At 34.7% G+C, this 25,241-nt stretch overlaps 3 protein-coding genes across 7 annotated transcripts in view; 1 reads left to right on the forward strand and 2 right to left on the reverse strand.

Moving 5' to 3' along the window:
* LOC119834074 overlaps window positions 1-25,241 on the forward strand; it is a 106,485-nt gene that overhangs the window by 19,776 nt on the left and 61,468 nt on the right. The window contains exon 1 of one of the 5 annotated variants that reach the window (XM_038358375.1): window positions 22,739-23,039. The exons of 1 other annotated variant lie outside the window; for it this stretch is intronic. In XM_038358375.1, coding sequence (XP_038214303.1) covers window positions 22,990-23,039 — 50 coding nt within the window. In that variant the 5' untranslated portion in view covers window positions 22,739-22,989. 3 more of the 5 variants (XM_038358360.1, XM_038358367.1, XM_038358390.1) reach the window with 3 other exon arrangements.
* Window positions 562-1,903, reverse strand: LOC119834111. Its single transcript, XM_038358402.1, has 2 exons — window positions 1,616-1,903; window positions 562-1,401 (listed from the first exon to the last, which is right to left on the reverse strand). The coding sequence occupies exons 1-2, from the start codon at window positions 1,797-1,799 to the stop codon at window positions 827-829; spliced, it is 759 nt and encodes a 252-aa protein (XP_038214330.1). The 5' UTR covers window positions 1,800-1,903; the 3' UTR covers window positions 562-826.
* Window positions 3,187-6,198, reverse strand: LOC119834120. Its single transcript, XM_038358413.1, has 3 exons — window positions 5,690-6,198; window positions 5,050-5,209; window positions 3,187-3,625 (listed from the first exon to the last, which is right to left on the reverse strand). Exons 1-3 carry the CDS (start codon window positions 5,868-5,870, stop codon window positions 3,238-3,240), a joined length of 729 nt encoding a protein of 242 aa, XP_038214341.1. The 5' UTR covers window positions 5,871-6,198; the 3' UTR covers window positions 3,187-3,237.

Consider the following 25,241-nt stretch of genomic DNA (forward strand, 5'->3'; position numbering starts at 1 on the left):
ATGAAATATATACTTACGTTATTTTTATATTTTTAAACCTGTGCGCATTTTTTAAATATCAAATACTTTTTTTGTTATGTTGGATTTCATTCTAAAATTAATTGTTTAAAGATAATTATATATCTTGTAGAATATATTACCTAACCGAAACTCAAAGAGCGAAATCCATTCACGTGAATTTGTAGGTAAAATGTATAAAATAAATTCTCTGGTATCGGAAGGGTCAGGCGGGCGAGCGACCCAGCTGTATCGATCGCGACGTTGCCACACCGGCACGACTTTCCCCGCGTTGCCGCACCGCGCTTTATTATGACTTGTTGCTGTCTGTCGTTGTGCGTACTGCGCTGATGTAGGTTGCGTAGATAATTGAGCGTCAGAGGTTTTCGACGACTGGCGTTTTTAAGAAAATAGGTACAAATATACATACATACATACAAATACTTCGTGGTATATCGTTTGTAAGCATTGTTACATAGTGTCAAACATCTGCCTAGTCATTTAAAACATGCCACGTAGGTTAGTAAAAAAACAGTATATTATCAATAATAACAGTCGAGTTAAGTGAACTTAAGATTTATTGTCATAATAAGAGGCAAATGTATTCAACAATTATTTAATCAGTTGTAAAAACAATACTGTTTTTATTAATCGCATGGTTTATCGAGAATTACGTTTCGATGCATGTTTATCGAATAATTTTGTTTGACGGTACTTTTTCGTTGCCTTTCTTTGTGTTTTGCCTTAATTATTATAAATAGTTAATTATAATTATGATGTGAATTTAAAGTAAAGCTATACTTGAAAATGAATCTTATTCATCTTTTAATTATAATGGATTCGAACGTATACTTTTTATTAAATGCAAGATTTGAGTGCGAAATTCTAATTTTTGGTCTAGATTAAACTCGTGCACGACCGGTAAAAGAGAGTCAAAGAATAATTTGTCCTCATCCGTAATAGAGCTCGACGAAATCCGGATTTCCTCTTCTCTCGGCATTTCTAGAAACTCGGGTCTCTCTTTCACTCTTCTTTTGCGTTTCAAGTTTTCAATGACAGATTGATCTTCTTCTTCGCTTGATGATTCCGCTTTAATTAGGATAATAGATTCAGTATCGGCACCTAGATTGTTTGGACTGGAATCTGCTAGTCTGTCTTCAACGGTAGTTGATAGGCATTGTTCATCGTGCGAGGACGAATCCTCTTTCACATTAGCAACTTGTGAATGTTGTGTGCGTTTTCTGGGGCGACTCTTGTCCTCGGATCTTGCCGGTCGGTGCTGGTACAGGACGTCCAAGAAGGACATCCTTTCGGTGTGCGTGTAACGCGAGCTATTGTCCTTGCGTCGCAACGAACGTACGTAGTTGTCCCGTAGGTTCCTCCATTTGCCTTGTAATTTACGATCTGAAACAATAAAGTTGATCGTACAAACGGTCTCTGAATGATGAATCTTATGTTGTTTTAATACAAATCGTGCAAAATATAACGTTAACATAATGTTAAAAGTTAAAACATTATCTGTAAACCGTGAGAGATTCTTATGAGATAGTTTCGTGATATACTGAACAATTGAAAGACTATGCACATAGTTAATTATGAATTTTGCATGTATACTTACAAATATCAACCTTCTTAGACGCTGGCATATCATCAAAATCTATTATGAAGACTTGTGCGATTTCTGCCCATGCCTTTTCCTTGTGCCTTTTCAATTTGTTTTCGTCGCAGGTCCAATCCCATATAGCTGGTTGTTTTGATACTTCACTGATAAATAATTCAGCGTCTATGGAATACAACGCCATTTTGTTGTTAACGATACTATCAACTATAGCACTTGTATAAACAAAGGTCTCGGTTGTAAAACGTGCGTCGATCGCATCCGAACCGCTGAGTTGAAATGGACGCAGTGCGAGCGGTGCGCCGTGCGGCACCGCATTCCAGTCTGGCGGGCTGGCAACGTCGCTTCAACGGTCTGCGTTTTATGGACTACGTTCATCATACTAGCAATATATCCCATTTACAATTATAAATCACAGAAAATTGAATTTCATGACAGCTGCTAAGAGTATCATGTTGAAATGTAACAGACGTTTATTATAGAACTTGGAGGGTATAAGATTATGCCCGAGATGCACCTGCCTGCATCCTGCTGCTCTACTTTGTGTTTGTACCCGTATATAAAGTATCCTATTCCATTCTCCAATATACTATTACAGATTCACTCACTCGCTGATCACTTACCATCAGGTGACGCGTCTGCTCAGTTGCCTCTTATAGAAAATAAATTAAAAGCTCTGTTTGTAAATTAACTACATAAAAGTGTTAACTGAATCAGTAAAAACGCAGAATTGCTCCGTTTTAGTTTTACGAAGGATAAACTCACAAACACTATTAAAGTTAATCGTTTTAATTTATTTGTATTTTTTAATAAATTATAAACAAACCATCGGACCTTAACTTACGTGTTAAACAAAATTCATTGCAAGGATTTTCTAAAAGTATTAAAATAAACGGACTTAATTCTCGTTCAGGTAGAAGTTTAAAATAATAGAGAAAGTTTATAAAACGGGAAATTTATGCCTGAATAGAACAGAGGCGTTCAGCCTTTGTGTTAAGTTCCCAACTATTTTGTATAATTCTATTTTGATGAATCTAAATATTACGCTATTTTATTTACGGTCACATTTATTGTGATATTATTCTATTGTTTTAGTATTACACTGTTTTCTTTTGTCACGGGGCAAGTGCTCGTCGAAATCAGGCACGAAGTTTGCAGAACTGCGAGATTTATCGAATCCATTGAATAACGTATGAACGTCGATATTAATTATTTATTTGTTAAATATTTCGTTTGTTTCAGGTATATAAAGGCAACAGGTACACTCGTTATTAATAAAAATATTTCTCGTGATTGTTTGTAATATTATGATTATAACAACAACTTCAATCCTACTTTCGGAGTATATGAATTGAATAGTGAATGAATTGAATAACAATAATAGTCAAAGGCTAAGAGAAAATAAGTTCAAACAATGATAACTATTAGATAGTTAAATACGAAAATAATGTACTAATTATTTAGGCTTATCTCTTACTCTCATTTTAAATATTAAAATCTGTCCAATAATCCAGCTTACACTGACATAAACCCATAAATAGTAAAAGGATTCCTAAAAAGAAAACAACAAATATAAAAAACAACTTTAATCAACCTTAAACATTAATCAACAACAACTACAACTAATCGAAACTATCTCTATTCTGTCTTTTAACCTGGAACCGCCTGTCGTTCGAACTACCCGCTTGGAGCTTATTAAAATGCGTTGTCACAGCCTCTTGCATGATGTTAGCGATCTGAGCTCTGACCCACATCTTAATATCTAGTGGAAATTGTTTTATTTCTGGCAAAAACGATAGTAAAAACAACCTGTCGCTATCACCGTCGTCTGACATCTCTAGGGGGAAAATTGGCATTTCAACTTCTTCGGTCGGCGCGAATTCGGAACTGGGCTTTTTCGCCCGGCGTCGTTTACGCGGTTTCGGAGTTGGTACTGCTGGGGTGTCCGCTGGCTCTGTCTTCGGAGCGTCGTCCATGATGATCTCCTCTCGAGCCACGTCTTCCACCTCGCTGCAACGAAATGGGCGTGAGTCCTGATGGCTAATGGGTTGTGTTACAATGTGAGAATTTGATTTCAACATTCTCAAGTGGAGATTCTCTTGCAATATCGACATAAACAAAACATGAATATTATAATCGCTTTTTTTTTAATAAATTTAAGTTTTTTTTTTTATTATTTGCTACATTTTTTTTATGCTGGCTATTAATGAATTCGCATATACTCATGGCATATTAAGTTACTAAAATGCACTTAAATAAGAAAATAACAAACTAACTTCATTTAACGTAGCATATTCAAAACCCATCATTTGCGAACAATAGTAAATTAACTAATTAACTAATACGTTATAGCCCGGTGTATATTTACAGATTTCTCCGAGACTATAATTTATCCGCGAATTAAGTTACAACTGAGTTAATTTAATCTTCGCTTAAGCAATAAGACATCTAAACGCGGTTCATGTACTTAGTTAGAAATAATGGTACTCATTACTAATTAGAATACTTTGCATGTTAACTAAATATGTACCGTCTTTTCATCTCGTCTCTATGCAGGATATGTAGGCACGTCACGACCGCACCCAAGTATCCTATAACCTCATATTTTTACTAAATCATGGTAACTTACGTACAATGAACCACATTTTCTTATGTTTCCGTGTAAATACATATCTTATTATCTATCGGTGAATAATAATACTATTTTGCTTCGTAGATAGCTGGACAACTGAAATAACACATAGGCACTTTTTATACCGATATTCCTACGGGATACGGACTTACGCGGTTGCAACCGCGGGTCACAGCTAGTGTATTCTTTAAATAGAACGTGTTTTACGTGCAGCGAATTGTACGTAAGGACTAATCGTCTAGCTATACAGAAACGGGAATACATAATGTATTGAACTGCATACTTGGGATAATTTTTTACGTGTTAAAAAAAATTATGGATAGTGGCCGTTGTGTTGTTCACTTATAGGATCAAATACACATATTGTCGCACTGAATAAGTCGAAGGATTTAGTATTACTGACTCATAATGAGAAAAATCTATTGTGATTGTTGTGATAATGTTACTATAGCAACTACGCTCTATATATGTGTATGATCTGCGAGCGTAATCTCGCGCCTAACGTGTGGTGGGCAGTCCAGCCAGAACCACGGGCCAAGAGCTGATGGGTGCCTGTACACACATCGAACTTTGTCGAGCCAGTGATGAGAGTAATTGTCACAGAAGTATATACCATACTACTGTCATATTGAATGTGTTTACATTATATCGTAATATTATACATAATATATCACTCCAATATCGTAAACAAAACATACTAAGTATATAAAGAATAAATAATATATGAGTTCTGCGATCTCTATATATAACAAATGTATTAATCAGTACACGATACCAATACCAATATCATCACGATACTCACTCAGTCTCATCACTGACGTCTCCTTCGAAGCCTCCGAGGAAACTCATCCGTTTGAAGTACATATACACCCTCCGGTGTATTCGAACACCCGACCGCCGCGAACGCAGCTCCCGGTTGTACGCGTCGCGCAGTGACCGCCATTTCTTTTGCAACTGCAGCACTGTTGGCGATATTTTAAAATTTTAATAATAACTACTACGTGGAATACTAATTATATATACGTGTACTAGTTGCTGAAGATATGTTTCTTTAAACCAGGACCAACTCAACTAACCTGCCCCATTAAAAGGCTATATTGAGTTGGTGTTCATCGTCTTTCAACCGATTTCAATAAAGGGAGGAGGCTATTATATATTTATACATTTAAATCCGGTCTAGTCTTGACAATTTGAAGACATTTTAGATTTTTGTTACAAATAATGATACAAGTAACGCGATCGTAAGCTTAGCTATCGGATATTGTGAACCTGCGTGCAGTAAATAAGTTGAAAATATGCCCATATTATTGTCATACAAACTAAAGTATAACACAAACAGCATTATTTCCAAATAGCTTGTGTCTTTATAGAACGTGCTAATAAACAAAATAAGGAATGTCGCAATTGGTTACGTTTCGTCCGCGTCGCAAACATAAACGCACCTCGGTCGTACGCCGTGGCCTTGTCGAAGGAGTCCCAATTGGGGAACAGCGCCGCGCCAATGTCCTTCCACAGCACCAGCTTCTCGTCCCGGTCGAGCGTGTGGTGGCTCTGGTACAGCCCCGGCCGCTTCTTCACCTCCTCGATGAGGCGCACCGGGTTGAAGGAGTACTCGCCGTTCATGGTGTCTGCGACCCTGCGACGAAAAGACGCGCGCCCGGCGCAGCAGTCGCGGTCGGACTGACGCGCGGCCCGTCGCGCGCCGATCGCTGATTGGCGGGACCGCTGCGACTGTCGCGTCGGAATTATGTCAGCTGTTTGTTATTGAGTTGTTTTCGATGTATTGCAACGTTGTTTCGCTGCTCATTTGCGCGTCGCACTGCCGACACGTATCCGTCGTGACGTTGTCAATTGCACGTTCCATGTTTGAATTTTTTTTTTTTTATTCGTTAGACAATTAGTTGTATTGTGTAAAAAGGCTGTATAGATTATTATTTATTTCACACCGGTGTCATAGTAGATAACACTGTTTATCTGAAATAATTAGTCGAGAATATTTATTGAACTCGTTATATTAGCTCTATCTAGGCAAATGTTTGTTATCTAATTTTAATACAGGTTTAGGGCTGGTCTGCAGGCCACTAATAGCCCAACCGGTTCGCTTACTAAATTGATACCCGTTCGACAAAAGGTCGTCTTTATTCTGATATAATTAGGTAGCCTAGATTTGAAAGTGTCTCAATATTATTTATTTAGGTTATTGAAGACTTTATCTATTTTAGGACGCGGATAAGTACGGTATTTTTTGCACTATAAGGAACACATAGTTTATAATATACAACTGCTTTATTTTATAAAAGTTTGATTATTTTATCGATAATAAACAGATGGTTTTCCTGCATTTATAATTTGTTGTTAGGAGTCTCGAGATTGACCATACTAATATTATAAAGAGGAAACATTTGCATTTTTGGATGTTTGTAACGTTTTCACGCAAAAACCCCTGGAACGATTTCAAAAATTCTTCCACGATTACAAAGCTGCATCTTCACTGGGTGACATAGGCTATACATGTACCACGGGCGAAGCCGGGGCGAACAGCTAGTCGGTATATTAAGACCAATCAGTTCATATGGGTCTCGTGATCTATGTACTATGTGATGTCGCGACTAAGAATCGAACCCGGATTTTGCTATAATCTGCTGACCACTGACAGGCTGACCACAAGACCGACATGACGTCACAGTTTAACTTCTGGTATCCATGATATATCCTAAACACTTGGCGCAATACACGAAAATAATAATGATCGAACGTCGGTGCCCCGCACGTGATTTGTGGTCGCATAAATCAAAATATTCGTAGACATGTAATTACTTTAATTATGGGTTCTAGTGTGATTTGTTGCGTGTGTGTGCGTGCGATTTATTCGTCTGGGTGATCAATTGCAGTTAGGTTCAAAAAGGTTGAACATCAATTATTTATACGGCGATACCTATACGTTTGAAGGAAAAAATACGATGCGCTGTGAAATAACAACTTTTTTGTGCGCTCAGTCGATAAAACTGAACATAATGTCGAAATACAACCGGCGAGATTTGAGATGTTGAGAACTGCATGGTAACGGATCGCTCGAATGTCATTTCTCAAGAACGAAACAATCGTTATTTGTTCGGAAAGTTTAAAGTTTAAAGTCTTAAGTCAAAAACATAACTTTTGTATGTAATCATTCCGTGCGGTATGTAATCCCAAAATACATCGCGTGGGTACAAGATATTGATGTGGGCCGGTGCGGCAACGTCGCGTCGCACTTTTGCTACACCGACCGGCCGGTACCGCTATGCGAGGTTGCCGCGCCGCCGCCCCGCACCGTGCGGCAACGTCGCGCCTTCACTTTGCTAAATTGCGCGAGTTTGTTTATTATAGGCTAATTGCGGGCGATTTTTAGATATGAACGGGTCGAGCCGTCCTTCCTGCACGTAATCGCAGCAATCTGTACTACAGCTCAATTGCGTTTTTGTTGTTCGTCTGGGGCACGTGTGTCGTGCCCTACTCAACAATCAAGGTTAAATCTATATTCAGAATTGTCTTTTCATATTCGAATCGTAATTTTTTGGGGCTTATGGGGACTTCTATTGTAGTTTGAGTTATATTCAACCTTCACTATTTTGTACAACTAGAAATTTTTACTTGGGATTTATGTGATAGAGTATATATATAAATCTGAACGAATTATTATGTTATCGTGAATCGGGGAACTTTATAAGTGATAATGATAACTGATAACGGTTTATCGTTAGCCGACCCCTGCGATACGTAAATACGACTATTTATTTAGCAGACGAGGACCAAAGTTCAATCTTGTTCTTCTACGAGTAGGAAATTTATGTGTTCTTGATAATCTGATTGTCTGTCATTAGAGGAATGTTAGGTTATTCCTTTAGTAAAAAAATACTTTGAGTCCTTACAAATAAGGGGTTTACCTCGGTGTTACAAACACAATTTAAAGTACCTATTAGAAATATATAGAATTTTTTGTTTAAAGTTTGTTACAAGTCTTTCTTAAGATTTATGTACTGAGACTTTCCTCGAAGTGGTAATGTAAGTAAATACAATAAGAAAAAAACTCAACGATTTTCCTAGTCATCGTTGTTTATGGGCATTAAATTATATGGATGGGTACATCCATTTAATATTTAATGATCTTCATTAAAAATAGCTCAGTAGTTTTTGGGAGACGCAGTACAAAGCTGATGTGTGCTTATGGTATATGTTGTAATTAAAATTACATTAGAGGAGATTAAAGAATTATATATAGGTCGTAGAGTATAATGATGCTAAAGAACTGCTATCCAGATTGGCCTGCATGTTTGTCACTCTTAACTGCTCAACACTTTTGGATAAAACATCGCATTCAGATCAACCATGACTCACAGCATTACATCGACGTTAGGAAATTATTTGATACTTTTGATTAAAAAACACTATGAATAACTAATTATTAACATAATACAGATTAGATTTTCGATGTAAATTTCGAAAACGATAAAGATAATGTATTTATGTAGGCAGTAGCATTAATCCATGGACCGGTTTTGGAATCCGAGTGAGATTTTTATTACGGCCATAACGAGATGCGATTAAATGTTCATATATTGAAATAAACATATGAGTATGGGTATGTTTGAAATTGTCTTTTATCTTATTGATACGGTTTGTACGTATAGCCAGATTGGTTTGTTTCATTTTCGTGTTTATAAAAATTCCTGTTTATCCCAAGAGAGCATTGAATGTATACCAAATTTCATGAAGATACGTTGAGTAGTTTCAGCGTGATCGATGGACAAACATCCAAATAAACAAATTTTCACATTTATAATATTAGTGTGATTTTGTTGTAGAAGCTTATAAGTTATAAAATACAATGGGTACGAATGATCCCTACTAATATTATAAACGTGAAAATAACTCTGTCCGTCTCTTTTCAAGCCCAGACCACTGAAGTGATTTTCAAGTAATTTGGTACTGCGGTAGCTTGAGACTCGAGAAACGACATAGGTAAAAACTTTACCCAGAAATCCTAGGGAAACATATACTTTGCGGAGTAAACTACGGAACTGATTATTTTGTCAATAGACTACGCGGGTGCATTAGCAGTATTTTAATTAATAAAATCTAAGCCTTGACGGAGATAAATCTCATCATATTGAGACCACAGAAGTCATTATATAATAGTTTTTGTACACAATTTTTTCTGACGCTCCGTCCGGATGCTTACCTGCTTACCTTCTAATGTAATAGGGTATTGATTATTATTAGATTGTGATAATAGATAGCTCAATGTATAATATATATTTAGTTAACATATATAATATTTAGTTACGTGTGTAAAACTCTCAGATTTTAGCTCAATCTTATACTAGAAGTATATTTAAAGTAATAAAAACTATTTCATGTGTTCAAAAGATGTTCTTTTTCGAGCACCGTTTGTTAGGTCCCACGAGTAGAACCCAAGACCCCTCGGTTTTACGCTCATGCGTTAACCGCCATACCAAGGAGGCGGTGCTTTCAGATAAGGTGTTTTATAATGTACCCAACTTTAATATATAATAACCTAATCTTTAAATCCTAAAATTATCTTTATGCGTGGGAATAAAATATACAATCGGTTATTACGCTAGTAATCTGTAAGGTGTGTATTATGTAATCACAGTAAATAGTTGTTTGCTAGGCCATAATTATTTGTGGGTGTAATATTATAGGTCGACCTAGGCATAACGTGTTTAATATTAATATCATAATAACCAGTGTTGGTGGTTCTTGAACAGAATGGGTACATATGGCTTCTGAGAAACAACTTATACTTTGTTTTTAAACCATACAATGAACCTTAGACTTATTATGAATTACTACAATTGACAATAAACTGGCATAGTTTGAGCATTAAACCTGCATTAAAGTTGTAAACTATCTGCTATTATTGCCATTGCTAGATTTCTTTCAGGAAACTATTAATATAACTTTATGTTTATGCCTTTATTAATAAGTACTTAAGTTTTTTTAATTTTTAAAATTTTTTAAATTTTTTAAATTTTCTGAAAGCTTTGCCTATTTATATACATACTTCTTACATATCACAACACGAACGAGATAATATTTGTATAAAATATTAAAATATTTGATCTAGTATCAAATATTTCTTTATCAAAATATAAATCATCGTTATAGTTTGTAATTTGTATTTGTATTGTTAATATCGTATCAAAGAATTAATAAAAACCTCCTCGCGATTTACGACTCATCGAAGAGTTATTCGTTCAGCGTTCGCATATGAAATAATATTTATCTAGCAAACCATGCTGTCCAGAGAGCTATTATTATAATCTGTGGTGATGCCTCATCTCGCAGCACTTGAGACGGGTTTCGAAGAAGAGGCCAGAAATAAATGTGTTTCCAAGAAGCGCGGCTGGCAGGATTCCTGCACAGGAAACGCTGGACATACTGACTTTTCGATATAGCAGTTGTGCACATCGGGCTCTGTCAGTTTGCTTTTGGATTACTCCTGAACGCTTGCAAGCAATCGATTTTGAACCTTGGCGTCATCTTTTAACCATTACTTTCTCTTGAAAGAATAGTCTTGTATGGATAACTTAATTGCAAGATAAAGATATAGTTTATGAGAATGAGTTGTTGCAAAATACCGGAATATGACAATTCTCTTAGACTTATATATTAATTATCCGCCGCTGATCCATCCCATTTGGGACATACAACCACGACGTGCATGCTGTTCTACAGAATTGTTCTCAATAATTATATTAATAACAATATTAACAAAGAATACACTGCACTTTTTGCACAATGCACATCCGTTCCATTGTCGGCAGATCTTCATGCTCCCTTGCATGTGCGTCATGCATGCTGAAACCACCTCTACGTATTGTACATTCGACTCATTTCAGCGTATCGTCCTGGCACAATAGACCATACAATGTGCACTGTTAAACTTAACATTATTGTCAATAGTGAACGCCTGTGACTAGTTATTTCAAACGATTCTATGGGCGTAGGCTGTAGGTACTGTTTCAAAGATAACATCCTAATGTGAGTTTGGATGGGACGGTGGATTTGTCTCTTTACCTGGTAATGCAGGATAAATAAAACATTTCCTACAATGTCTTTCGGTGCTTTAAGTTATACTGCTTTACACGCAACCGATTGAGAATTTATTTCACTATTTAATAAATTCATTTGTAATACGCAATTATCCTAATTCCTGCTGAAAATTTACAATGGATCTATTTAAATTGACATTCTGCTAAGCTGGGAAAAATGTCTATGTATAAATGGAAATAATTGCTCCACTATAGTATTGGTCCACAGCACAGATTCCACAGTAGTCCCTAGCCTGCTTTGTCCGCACCAATCTAGGTTACCTACAAACGTCCCTAGGTAACTTTTGTAACGGTCGGATACGTCAGGCAACGCTCCTTCAATTAAACTCGCTCCTTACATTAATTTATTCTGTACAGTGCGCTTTTTATTCGCAAGGCAGTGCCGTTTAGCCCTGTTGAATATGCAATGTAGTCTACAACATTAATGCAGGTTTTTTCTTCTGTTAGTGTGTATATTATTTATCAAAGGCAGGATACATAGATGCAAATAAAGTGAGAGCTTTTTTTGCTCTCTCCAACGAGAAAGGTCATGATATTTTTATGATTTTAATCTACATAAAGGTTTCTCTTTAAATAGATGCGAGTATTATTTGCAGTGATGTGAAATGTTGTGTTATGCAGTGAAAGAAATAATTATTTATCTCGACGTACCTATTACGTTTTTAGAATAGTTGACTTCAATTTCGGTGCTATCTGTTGCACGTGTTAAAAATCCTGTTGAACTATAAAATATTGTTTTTTAGTTCTGTTTGATCACAAAAGGGTACAATACGAAATAAACTATATATACTTCTATTCAACATAAGTTATCTTGTGGTAAATATATAGCCTATATCAGTCAGGTGTCTCGTTCATATTCAGCGGAGGAAGAAATTTTGAAATTGGTCCATTAGGTCCTGAGATTAGCGCGTTCAAATGAACTATTCAGCTGCACAAATAAATATTTGCTAAGCTAAATAGCTTGTCTGTGTATGATAAGCTAAATATTGGTGCAGCGTTTGTTAAGATAGGAACACTAAAAATATGATAAATCTTTTTGTCGTGTCTTATCATAATGAAGATGACGCTTAAGAGCCCTGTCATATACTCCATGTCATATACAGATACTGAGATACCGTGCAATATTTAGCTAGTTTTGGAAGATGTTTCAGTTTAACTGACAGAAAATTGAATACGCGATCATTTTAGGTTGGTGGGGTAATCATTTTTAAATCAGTTAATGTTTTCAAACATCGATATGTTTGCGGACTGGAAAAACGCAAACTCACTGCAAATAACTTAATAAATAAATTCGGTGTCGAATCTGTTTCCCTTTGAATGTGTACTCATTTTCTTTTGCCGTTCAATCAGTTTATAAAATCTCGTAGGCATTTACCGACTATCGCTATAGGGACTGCCGAGTCGCCGTCTGCTTGCTGACTCTAGATTTTGAAATTTCCATTTCGTTGGAATATTTTATCGCTCAAGTGTTGAGGCCAGTTTTATATTTATATAATTCGGTTTAAATCAAGGCGAGTGTATTATAAATTCAACATGAACTTGATATCCTTTGCATCAGGGAAACGTTTTTAATATGGTTCCTTAGTACTTGTTTGGTTTCTAGTTTCTACGCGACTAATAAAATGCTTGAATGGCTGTTAAAGGCATAATTTAAAAATAGGGTAATGTTTTTGTTCAAATACTCTATAAATTGAGAAATTTTAAAGAATAGAAATGCGACACTGCTTCTTTTCGCCGAACTGTGGCATCGCCTAGTCTAAAATAATGGTACATAATTTGTGATATATATACTAATAATATTGTTCATTTATACTCATGCGTTTTATTTGCATAATAAGTAATTACTGACAAACCAGTAATTTTTTTTAAATTCATCAAACATTGAATGTATTCGTTACTACGATAAAACATTACGACTATAAAAATAACAAATAGTAAAAAAATTATTCGCCATCACGTCCTATGTAATCACGTAACTGCTGAATCAGTTTAGCGACGTTGCCGCGCCGCCCTCTTGCACTGACAGTGGCGGCTGGCGCCACGTTGCCGCACCGCTCGGGCGCCACGTTGCCGCACTTCCACGCTGTTGAAAACGATTCATTCAGTATTGGCTTTGTAAAATATGCTTCTGAATTTTACTTTGTTACGTGCGTTGATAAACGTACCGTAATTTTATCAGATAAGAATGCAACCATAATTACAAAGAATTTTAAAACAAAGCCACAAGCTATTACTATTTGTTTTTCAATTTGATAGCATAGACATAGAGGAATTAATTTCATGGAATTACAGCTGATGTCGTCGTCAACAAATTGCTAGTAATAAAAACATAGTTAACCTTTATTTTTTTCTCTTCGATTTTAAATCTCAATAAATAATATTTTACATATAATTATCAAGTTGTGTTAATTATATGTAGCGTATTTATAAATGTAATTTATTACAAGTTAATAAAGGCAGTGCTTACAAACATACGTTAATTAATTTATATTAGCACAGATTTTGGATCCATAAATAAAACTAAAATTGATGTGGTGGTTAAATTGTTTACAGTTATTAGAATGTCACGTCACGTCGAATCAAGTATAATAAAACAATCATCGATATTAAATAACACTGTAGAAAGTTCTAGAACCTATTGCTATATTACTACCGTATTAAATAAAAGTGCCCATTTTCTCAAAAAGGGGTATTTACTATTTATCATGTATGTAGTTAAAATTTAGATTAGTTCTTTTTTCTTCTAAATATTCAGCGACCAAAACGGTCGTAGAACTGTTAAATTAGCTCAGATGTATTCGCACCGCGCAAAATAAATGAAATATGTATGTCGTGGCGCCTTAAAAAGTGGCAATTTTTCCCAGAATTTCTACAACGCGTTGTTATGCTTGCCTTTGTTATTTACGTGAGAAACACCGAGAAGTTTTATTCGGTCTATTGTCTCGGAAAACTAGTTTCGTCACGCGGCGGCGTGTACACATCGCTCGAGACCGGTTCGGGCGTTTTGGTGGTTTTAATAACGGAATCCGATACATGTATGGTATACACTATACATTGCTGGGTTTATTTGAAGATCGGTGAGCGGAAGCATTGTTTCTCTCATGTATGACGTGATGGATTGACATCTGCTTTTTTGTTTGGAAACGTTTTAAGATTCGTGAATGCATTTGAATCCACGAATTGTGTAATTTATTCAGTAATTTGCTGCCCATATGTTTGTTTTATTTCACAATTACAAGGTTGTGTGTATCCATTCATTTATTGTTCTTATTTGCATTATTGCATTATTGCAAAAATAATAAGATGATAAATGCAACTTTGTATTACAACCACAAAGACCGTTAAACCAAAGAAACGAAACATGTGTACATAGCATATTATGTTAAAGATAATATTACATGTTATGAATATTTTATTTGTTATAATAAATAGGCGAACTTTACATTCTGTCCAATGTAGATAAATCATAGTTATACACCATTCAAAAGGCTTAATAGTGAAATGAGTCATATTTATACGTCACAGCAATCTCATAATATAACCTATAAGCATTAAACACATATATATTCCATACATTCGCAGAAACGTAACGTCTTGTACGCATTAAGGATTCCTGGCACACGGCCATTCATCGGTTAACTGTCTGTTTTAACAGCAGACTTCCCTTTCGGATTGCACTAGTATGTATTCTTTAGATTTTACAACACCGCCGGGCTTCTGTGCTGGCTTTAGGTTTTATCTTTTATCCCGGTATTGGATCTGCACATTTTAATTTGATTTGGTATGAGGAAATCTTTTTTAAATGCCACATTCTGTTTCCTATTTCAAAGAATGTTCCAGATTTGCTATTAATTCTTTAAACTGTTTGATGATCTGTAAGTATTGGATTAATAAAACTTTTTGAAGCTTGAGCATGTGACAAAATGTTGTGATAAAATAATTATTATAATGTATGAGTAATATATGAATGCAAATAATATTTAATTGGCAAGTGTTGACGTGATCTTAGACCTCAAAGCTGTACGTAATTTACCAAATAATCCTATACATCATTACCTAATGACCAACAACATGTTGTTGCATACAATATATACGTAGTTAAAGCGAATAAATAAGAACTAGAGAACTCGGAACAATCGTCGAAGCCGGGACCCCAGGCTCAAAGGTCAGGCAAGTACCCACGACGTATTTATTTACGTCGCGTCCTACGAGAGTTATCGTGGACAACCGTATAAGTTGACCTCTGGTGGCTTCCAGTGTGTTATGTGATGCAATTTATCTCGGCTCACAGTTGCAAGTTGCAACAATGTATCGGGTTGTGAAAGTGATCACGTCCGGTGTAAGCTGAGCCGACCACACGAGCGCAGGACGCGATGTGGCCGCGGATCTCGGTGCGACGGGGCCCTGGATAGGGGACTGTAAAAAAGCTCAGAAATTGGACAATGTAGATAGAGAAGAGTATGTGGCGATTTTTAATGCGTTTGCGTTTGTTACAATCAAATTTGTTTTTTAGACAATATTGTGACGTTACAGGTAACTGATAGTAGTTTTTAAGAGTACTTTAAGGTCCCGTAGTTTTTTTCAAGCACTTTGCTAAGACATTGTTATTTCCACATATAGGCAATTGAGAGAGATCAATCTATGTGTCCGTCCTATTTAGTAAACAAATTCAACATAGCTTAAACGTAAGATTGGTTCATATTTCATTATAACTATTTGCCGTTACTAGTGCTGCATTGACCGTAGACAATTTCGTTCTATCTAAACACATTATAAAAAAATCGCATACATTTTCAAAGCCCTCTCAAACTCCTGTGACTTGAAGTTGTATGAAAAAAACAACAAACCAGGAATACTTTACTTGTTACTTTTAAATGGTAGTGTATGCCTTCAACGCAGGGTTGTTTTTGTGCTGTTTTATCTGGCTCATTAACTTATATGCGATACCACCCATGTACCCAGTTCGTTTTCAATTCCATTTCACGTTTATGGCTTCACATATGCATGGTACATATTCTTTTATCATTATCTTGGAATGCATCGAGCTTTAGAACGATTTAAATCACGATCGCATTATAAAATCGATAGAGTTTGAATGTCCTATATCATACACCCATTTCACTTCAAGACTGTTTTTTAAGTCTTGCTAGAGAAATAAACTTGATCTTGTTGACAGTTTCTTTTTAATGTACCATGATGAGGATGTAAAGGAGATGGACTCCCAACTTCTCTTTTGATGTAAGACAGCTTAGAACAGAAAAGCAATTCAGAAGCCTAATAGAAATTTGGCTGAATTTAGTTGAAATGATGCATATGCTAACAAAACAAATGCCTGCATTTGGGGCCTCTGATAAATTAAATCCCTGCATAGTATATTTTTACTCCGCGCTCATAATGTGGGTGCAGCTACCGGACGCAGGGTGCGTTATGTGTATATGTATATAGCGACATCTGCATAGCGGTTTATTCTTTGCGAAATGCGGCAAAATATCTCATACTCGTAATAATAAGCTTATATAATAAAACTTTAATATATAAAATTGATTAATTTAGACCAGACTCATACTTTTCGGTTTAAAATTTAAGAATATCTATAGTTAGAGACTAGAGTTTATTAGGGCTATAAAAGATTAAAAATACATTTGATCGACACACTGAATTCTTTTTGAATTACGGCTAAATAGTAATATCAGTTTTTTGGCAATTATAGTCGAACTAACATTCGTTTCTCCAGCAGATATTGCCATAATTATCCCCGAATCGATCGAATCCCGCATAATTCATTAGCCAATGAGGCTAAGGAGACTGCCACCGATTTCATATTCATTTTATGATGAATTTATGCGAAATGCGCTGACAAACCTGTTTTGAACAAAAAAAACTAACGTTATGACTCAATCGAGATAGGTGTTTTTCTTGGAAAGCAACTGGAATTTTGTTTACAATCAGCTTAGAATCTCATTTATGATTCATGCATATTAAAGCTTCGCGCTTCACTTTCACGAAAGTAGGTAGAAAATAATTTATTTTAAATTTGAAAAGTATCTGTCATATCAATTCTGAGATTTATAATGAAATAAATAATAATACACGGTAGGCACTTTCATTTTATTCATTCATTGATAATTTATTTCTTCCTAGACCTAACCCCTCAATTCAATTCAAAATTAAAACATTCAGTGAAGACTGATATGTTTGTTATAACGTGTTCATATATTTATTGTTATCTACGCGGACTACATTTTATGAAGGAAAACTCGTCTAGAATAAATTACCAAGAAATGAATGAAAATACACATGAGCCTTCGTTCTAATACACATAGTAATAATTCTTATTGTTTTAAACGTTAATTAGCTCATATTAAATGTAAACGTCCTTACAAGTTCGTGTGTACAATACGCATTCATGTATGACCGATTATATTAGCAACACTTATTATCAGCTCGCAATTTTTTAAGTAAAAACATTGTTTTTATTTTGAGACCGTGTGGCGTAACCGCGCGCCAACAGAATTTGTAATGGCGGTCAGAGGACTGGCAACGTCGCTCGGCGCAGCGAGCCACGTTGCATGCGTAATTTTATCAGTCTTGAATCTGTTGAATTTATCTTTTTATCATCGTCCCGCTTCGCTGGTGTCTGTTTTCTTGGCTAGGTTAGAATGTTTTCAGTGAACAGCTTAGGGGCGGGATTTGGCAGTGTAAGGGTTGGATTGCGTACGTCGTTATTCAGGGTAAATAGAATTTACGCAGCGAAATTTGGATTTGAAATCTGAAATATCTCGTAAACTATGTTATTTAATTTGTAATTTATAGTGTACGAAACTTAAGCCAACTTTTTTTTTATTCAATCTAAATATCTGAAATATATTACTGTGACCTACATTCAGTAATCCAGCTATGATTCCATTTTATCTAATCTCGTATTTGATAACAAAAGTTGCGATTTGTTTTTCGTTACACAATATAGTGTGGCAGAAAACAAAGGTTCAGTTTCTACTTGATTATTAGGAAATAACAAGCAATAATCACTTCAATTATATCATTTGTTTCAACTCGGAGCAAATAAGTTTTATATAATCTATACTAAATATGTATGATACAGCAAACTATGGTTTTATACACCGATTGAATTAAAGATAGTTTTTTAACGTGTACGAACTCACAAATGTAAAATATCTTTTATCCTTTTTCGAAATAACGCAGTATCGACCCTAAAGTTTCGGGGAGACTCCCCGAACGCGAGGGGCGCAGGGACGGGTGGGGGTTGGAGACCTTGAGCCTGGGAATGTGGGATCAGCTGTTCTGGAACATTCTAGATTATTCAATGACTAACATTGCTGATAAGCCGATGTTCGTCGTGATGGATGCTTTTGACGTAAGATAAAGTTTTTATGTATAGAAAACTTTATGGTCTGAGTATTAGGTAAATACAATTTAAAATGCTTATTACCATAGATAATACAGCCATTCTATTTTATCATTATAATAAATGCTAAATCAATGTTATTAACGATAATTATCCTTGTAGATCTATGGATAAATTGTTCGGTTTCTTTACTAGCCGTAATTTTATTTTCGCATGAAACATCGGCTCAATTTAAGTGGTCATGTGATCAGCGTCGAGACGTAAATGTTTGTTATTTCTACAATAGTAGACATTTTAGCAAATACACTAAACAAAACTGCAATTTATTTAGATTGTGTATCTATTGATTTTGGTGGTTAGAAGTCTTGATGAATATATTTATCTGATAAATAAATTTACGAAGTATCGATGTTATCTTTGCATTTATATTTTTTAGCATTGTGTAAGAAAAACACGCAGATAGACAAATAATTAAAGTACGCTTCACGCTATACTAAGTGTTCAAGCGACTTTCTACTTTATTGATGTGCATCAAGGTGCCTTTTTTAGTGGAAAAGTTTAATCGATAATTTGGTCCACTCACCTTTATACGGACGGATCATATCGGAATATTTATTTTGGACTGAATTTCGTTCTGGTTGACCTAAACCGAATCTGTTCTGTTGCTAAGAAACCATCGACCTTATTCTGACCTCTGCGATTGATTGAATGAAATGTTTTACATAATAGGTGTTTGTTGGTTTTATTTATAAGAAAACTATAATTATTTATTATTATATAAATAAATGGGTTGGTATGGTATTATATAAATAAGGGTTTTGTTGGATAGTTACTGAGGAAAACAAAAAGAAGAAAAGATAAAATCAAAATATTTGAATGCGGCAATTCCCTGTCAACCGTACTTTTATTAATTTATTAATAAAATATAATTCTTATATAATGTATTCATCTGTGTATTAGATTACAGGTTTTTCGTTATTTTTTGTTTAATTACAAATTCAGTGAGAGTAGTTGAACAGTGTTGTTGTTAATGATATGTACTCTAGGTTGTTTTATGGTACTTCCCAGTGTAGTTGAGATTGGATGTTAAAATACTTATGTAGATATTAGATAAGGTGCACATTATCATATGCATATGAATGTGAATTATATTATCCTACAATATCAAATACAAATCAGACGTGTTTCAAATAGAATCCTTATACAATTAAAAATAACGTAGAGGCGTTATTTTAAATGTGTTACAGTATCATCGAGGCTTTCAACCAGTTTTGTTGATAGATCAATTTCAGCACTATAGATCTTCTCTCAGGCCATAGTAAAAATCGTATCGGCAAGGGTGCGGCGCTACAGCCCAACTATGGCATGAATCATGGACTGTTTCTGCACCTCTAAGCATATAATATGTATAAAGTATATACTATATACTATTATATATACTTCTAAACAGAATTAGCCATTTGTATACGGCAAGCGATTTATTCGTAAACCTCTACTGTCATGTAAATTAAGATGAATGATGGTTTGTTTCATCTTGGACACTTGCTATGTTCTATTGTTGGTGTATATTCTACAGTTAGATATTTTATAACCATCTCATCATATAAAATTTTCAATTCAATCATATAAAATTTTATAATAATATAAAATATATATTATTATAAAATTTATTTTGCTCGTTATGTATTTTGATTTGAATTCGGTAAATGCTACGTATGTAATATTGTTTATAGGTCAATTTGGGTTCTTGCTCTTCGGAGGACAGTTTAATTATAACAATCACGTAAATAATAAAAACAAAACATGGAGGTCTGGATTTATTGTAAGAATCGTATACCTATAAATAAAATCGACATATAAATGAAAAGTAAATTGAAAAAGAATTCATATAATTTCACATCTTATAAAACTCACACAAGTAACTGTTGAAAAATTTTGGTGTTTGATCTAACAACTGAAAAATTGGCGAATTAATAAAGGATACAGTGGAAATTATGTTTTTATAAGAGTATTCATTATTAAAACATAAATATATAAAAACATAACCTCATCCTAAGGTTATGTTTTTACCGACTTCCCATTTTTGTAGTGAAATATTTATGTGTTCAATTAATTAAAATATCATATATACATTTAAATTGAAATGCATATATGAATTCAAAGCAATAATATAATGTCACGTTTTCAATACGTATTTCGCTAATTATTCCATTCCTGAACTGTATACGTTTAATTGAAAAGAGATGTTTCAGTGTGCATAATAACTCTTAATTAACCAGACAAACTCATATAGCTAACTGAATAAAGTGCTTTGAATTTATTTATAAAGGTCATACATTTGAAGGTTGCATATGAACCGGATCTCTAGGCCTTACACATTTCCTCTATAATCATCTTCAAGCGTATCAGTAATGGTATTACTCATTCAAGAATGTTACTACGTTTTTTATATCTTAATGTCCTTTTTTCTCAAGAAATAACAATATTAATTGGTACGTCGCTGACAGAACATGCGCCGGCGCGGTTACCGTGACGCATGCCCATTAAGTATCAGCGTCGACTGCTGACGCCTACACTCGTGGCGTTCTGTTCTCGTGGGCGACCTGTTTTTTAACGCTTTTTATCTATGATTTTTATCATAGCAGGATATGGTTAATACATTTGCTTCGATATGTATTCAAATTGAAAGAAGTTCGTGAAGTTAATAATAATATATAGGTAGTAAATAGTAGGTGAAGAAATATCTGTACATAAATGTACAGATTTAAAATTGCTTACACAAAAAAATTAGCCATATATGATAAAATTAGTTCTTATATAAAATCGATGATTATTTTCGATTCTATTAAATGTCGTAAATCAAACTTGTGCAAATAATATAATTTTAGACAAAGCAAATGTAAAATGTTTCCTAGCTTTACCATATGATATTGCATCCATTTTCTCTTTGACGATTATTTATTTTAAATATGATATTACACCGACAAACTTTCGGCTAAAGGTTTCAAACGAGACACGACCATTTATTTCTAAGGTCGTGCTATTTTCGATCACTTTAGAAAGTAAACAATATATTGGCAGAGTGCAGCCTGTCGGAAATAAGCTATTTATTATTTATAAAATGGCGTCCGATTTCTAGCTGCCCGACGTTTTCGTGCATATCATTCATGTCATGTCATTTTTTGTCGCTTTTGTATCTTTAAATGTCGCCTCCAGACGACGACGATGGTTCTTAATTATATATTTTAAAATTTTTGTTAGAGAAACACACGATTGCACGCACATAAGTAAAAAAATCATACGATTTTGTTATAATTTTCTGCAAGAGGCCTTTACCATAAATTAGATTATCATATTTTCTCGTATTAGTACGTTAAAATAATTGTATAAATAAATGTTATACTTCGATCAACAATACATTTAAGAGTGAAATTTTTACCACTATTTTGTGAAGAAATTACACTTATTAATTAATTCCACATGAACATTATCGTCATTCGTATCGCTTTAATCTAATGAAAGGAAATTGTGTAGAATATATTTTAACACTGTTACAAAATTGTATATTTTTATTCTAAGAAAAAAATCTAAATTTTACTTATATTTTTTTTTAAATTTTTGTTTCTAGTTTGGACTGAAGTTTTAAATATATATTTTCTCTTTCCAGGTAAACAATTTGGACAAAGAAGAGTTAAATTAAGACAATACGAGTTGAAAGGCACGTACACGAGATTCTATCTTCACTTACTTTCACTTCCCTAAGTCTTGATTTTTTACAAACTTGTTTATTTTTATATTTTAATTCGATTTTTTATACTTATCACAATTGGTCGCGATTATTTACGAAAAAGCAGTGGTTAAGAACACAACACTGCCGGATAGCATTCTTGTTAGCATTATTGTAAGTCAGTATTAATACGTGTTACTCGATGAACGTCGGCGACACGACTGGCGCACGGTTCATTCAACAGACGGAAATTGTGTGGGCGGGGCGTGCGGGGAGCAACGTCATTGGGCAAGCGGGTGGCGCGCAGCGATGGCCGCCGTCACACTTGGCCAATGAGCTGTACGCGGACTGAACGCGCGTCCGTCCGGCTTCGATGCGACGTTGCCAGCTTTCCAGAAAAAAATACCAGATTCGACCTTCTTAGGACCCCCGGTTTTTTTTTTTTGGCCGCGTTATCATTCGGGAACGCGGTACGTTATCCATGTGATGGTGCTGCCCAGGTGGATTGGGTGTTGTGTAGTGATTTAGTGTATTATGGTGTGGTCGGCGCCATCGGGGGAGGTCTTGATAGACATCATTTCAAGGTACCTAATCTGGATCTTTGCTCGTGGGGCTATTGACGTGGCCAACGTGGACAAACATTGTATTGTCACACTTCAAAACTAACTTCCTGTCTGGTGCTCGCGTTTATTGAGAACTGATATACACTACTATCATCTGAGTAGATATCTTTACAATACATTGGTGAGTCTCGCAGGATATTTGAGCATATTCCATTTATCATAAACGTGCAACGTAGTGCCATAATCGTGTTGGAATGTCGAGGCTAAGTTACGAAGTGCAGTAAATTGTCGTATTCAAGTCTCTATAACATTTGTTTGGTTAAATGCTTATCTAGGTATTTTAAAATTTTACATTTATATATACGTATATTGCAGTTTTATAATTAGCTAATAAAATCTAGAGAAGATACTTTCGTATACATTATTTAAATAGATTGTTTCGTAATGATGGTCGTAAATATATATTTATAAGACTAGTTTATTTATAAGATTGAGTTCGTAATAACAGGACGTAAGGACTGCATGTCTATGTATAATTACGCCTGTTACACAGTTATTGTTAATACTTACTAGAGTTCTATATAAGGTACAAATATGAAAACGTAATTTTTTCCAAGATTTGTGGAAATAAGCAAAACTCATAGTTACACCAAAATATATGTACTTAGTCATCTTCAATATTATATTATTAATAATGATAAGTATTATTGACATGAACACGAAGGTATAAGCTCTATGATCATTCGAAAAAGACAAAATTTGGAAATATTACCTCGAATATTTCTCTTTTGAGAGAAGTCAAATACCAAATTTTATGTCTTACACTTCTTAAAATCCCACTACCCTATTAAGTATAGGATCCTATCCCATCTTTCTGATTATAAGTGAATGTATGTTTGATACTCGTTTGTGTGAAAATTACTGAATAGTTTATGATGACGCTTGGCAGTGATGTAGCTTATATACGAGAATAACACATGAGCTATAGAAGTGCCGTGGTTGAAACCGCGTGTTACAGCTAGTATATTCTAAATATAACATGACATAATCATACATGTACCTACCCGCATTATCATCCAATGATTTTGGATAAGATTGATAATAATTTTTGTAATAATATTGAAACATTAACATAGTTCATAGGTTTTTGCGAGATTTTTATCCAACCAACATTAATATATAACTCAGTGCATACTACGTTAAAATCGTAAAATTTGTCTACTTCTACATCAGACCACGCGTTTTTTCCGCGTTTCCATAGCAACCGGGATTATCGAACATTACAGATAAGCTATTTTTGTCAAGGTCAAATACTGGAAGATAACTTTAATCTCGCAAGATACGGTACGTCCTTGACCGAAAGCACGGCAGGTTGGTTTTATGTCTATTACATGTAATTCACTATTAATTAATTGGTTCAATTAATGTTTTTCTGAAGCGAATCTCGTGTTTTACGTAATTAACTTATATCAATGGTCATCGACATGATACAATTAGGTAATGGCGGAAACTATCGATTAATGTTATAGCATTAGGTTGGGTTGGTACCAAAAACTAGCTATATCGGATGTATCAGACACATGTTCTTATTTACTAGTCACTCGATACCAGTTTTCATCCGGTCTATCAGGACGGAAAGTAATTTGTATTAACTCAGTAGAATTTATCGCAGCGACAAACTTATAAAAATAATAAATTATGTTTAATGTTGTTGCGTGGGACAAACATTGGACCACTTTCGCCTATAATATTACATGATTTCTTTGTTCAAAAAACAGCGCCAACGTCCCTGGGGAGGTACCACATTCTAAAAATTACATACCACATGACATCAATTCTCTATCAAACGTTAAAAAAAATCGCGCCAATAGATTGAAAACCCACGTAGTTAACCAGTAACAAAGCCAAAAGAATCACTCGAATCAAGAACCTTCTTGTATATGGGGCGTCGTTTGAAAAGTTTTAATAATAAATTAATATTTACCAACATAATAACCAACATTTCGATAAACAACATATAATTCATGTCATTCTGGCGACACTTTCACCAAATCTTTCAAATATGTCAGTCCAGCTGTACACACGATCAGACATCGTACTTTGCAACAACGCAACACGGGCAGAGCCGGGTCGAGACACTATACAATACTTAGTCTGGCCATAAATACTGTTACACTTAATTATAAAAAAATATTACATTTGAATTTCGAATCTGTAATTTTT

This window comes from Zerene cesonia, chromosome 2 (assembly GCF_012273895.1).
Source record: "Zerene cesonia ecotype Mississippi chromosome 2, Zerene_cesonia_1.1, whole genome shotgun sequence".
In the NCBI taxonomy this organism is placed as follows: domain Eukaryota; kingdom Metazoa; phylum Arthropoda; class Insecta; order Lepidoptera; family Pieridae; genus Zerene; species Zerene cesonia.

Bases quoted from the DNA above. Each gene is read 5' to 3' on its own strand.
- LOC119834111 (XM_038358402.1), bottom strand. From the start codon at position 1,799: ATGGCGTTGTATTCCATAGACGCTGAATTATTTATCAGTGAAGTATCA. The intron at 1,402-1,615 runs GTAAGTATACAT...TTATTGTTTCAG, and splicing joins GTCTAAGAAGGTTGATATTT to ATCGTAAATTACAAGGCAAA.
- LOC119834120 (XM_038358413.1), bottom strand. From the start codon at position 5,870: ATGAACGGCGAGTACTCCTTCAACCCGGTGCGCCTCATCGAGGAGGTG. The intron at 5,210-5,689 runs GTGCGTTTATGT...TATCGCCAACAG, and splicing joins GGCCACGGCGTACGACCGAG to TGCTGCAGTTGCAAAAGAAA. The intron at 3,626-5,049 runs GTGAGTATCGTG...ATTTCGTTGCAG, and splicing joins GACGTCAGTGATGAGACTGA to CGAGGTGGAAGACGTGGCTC.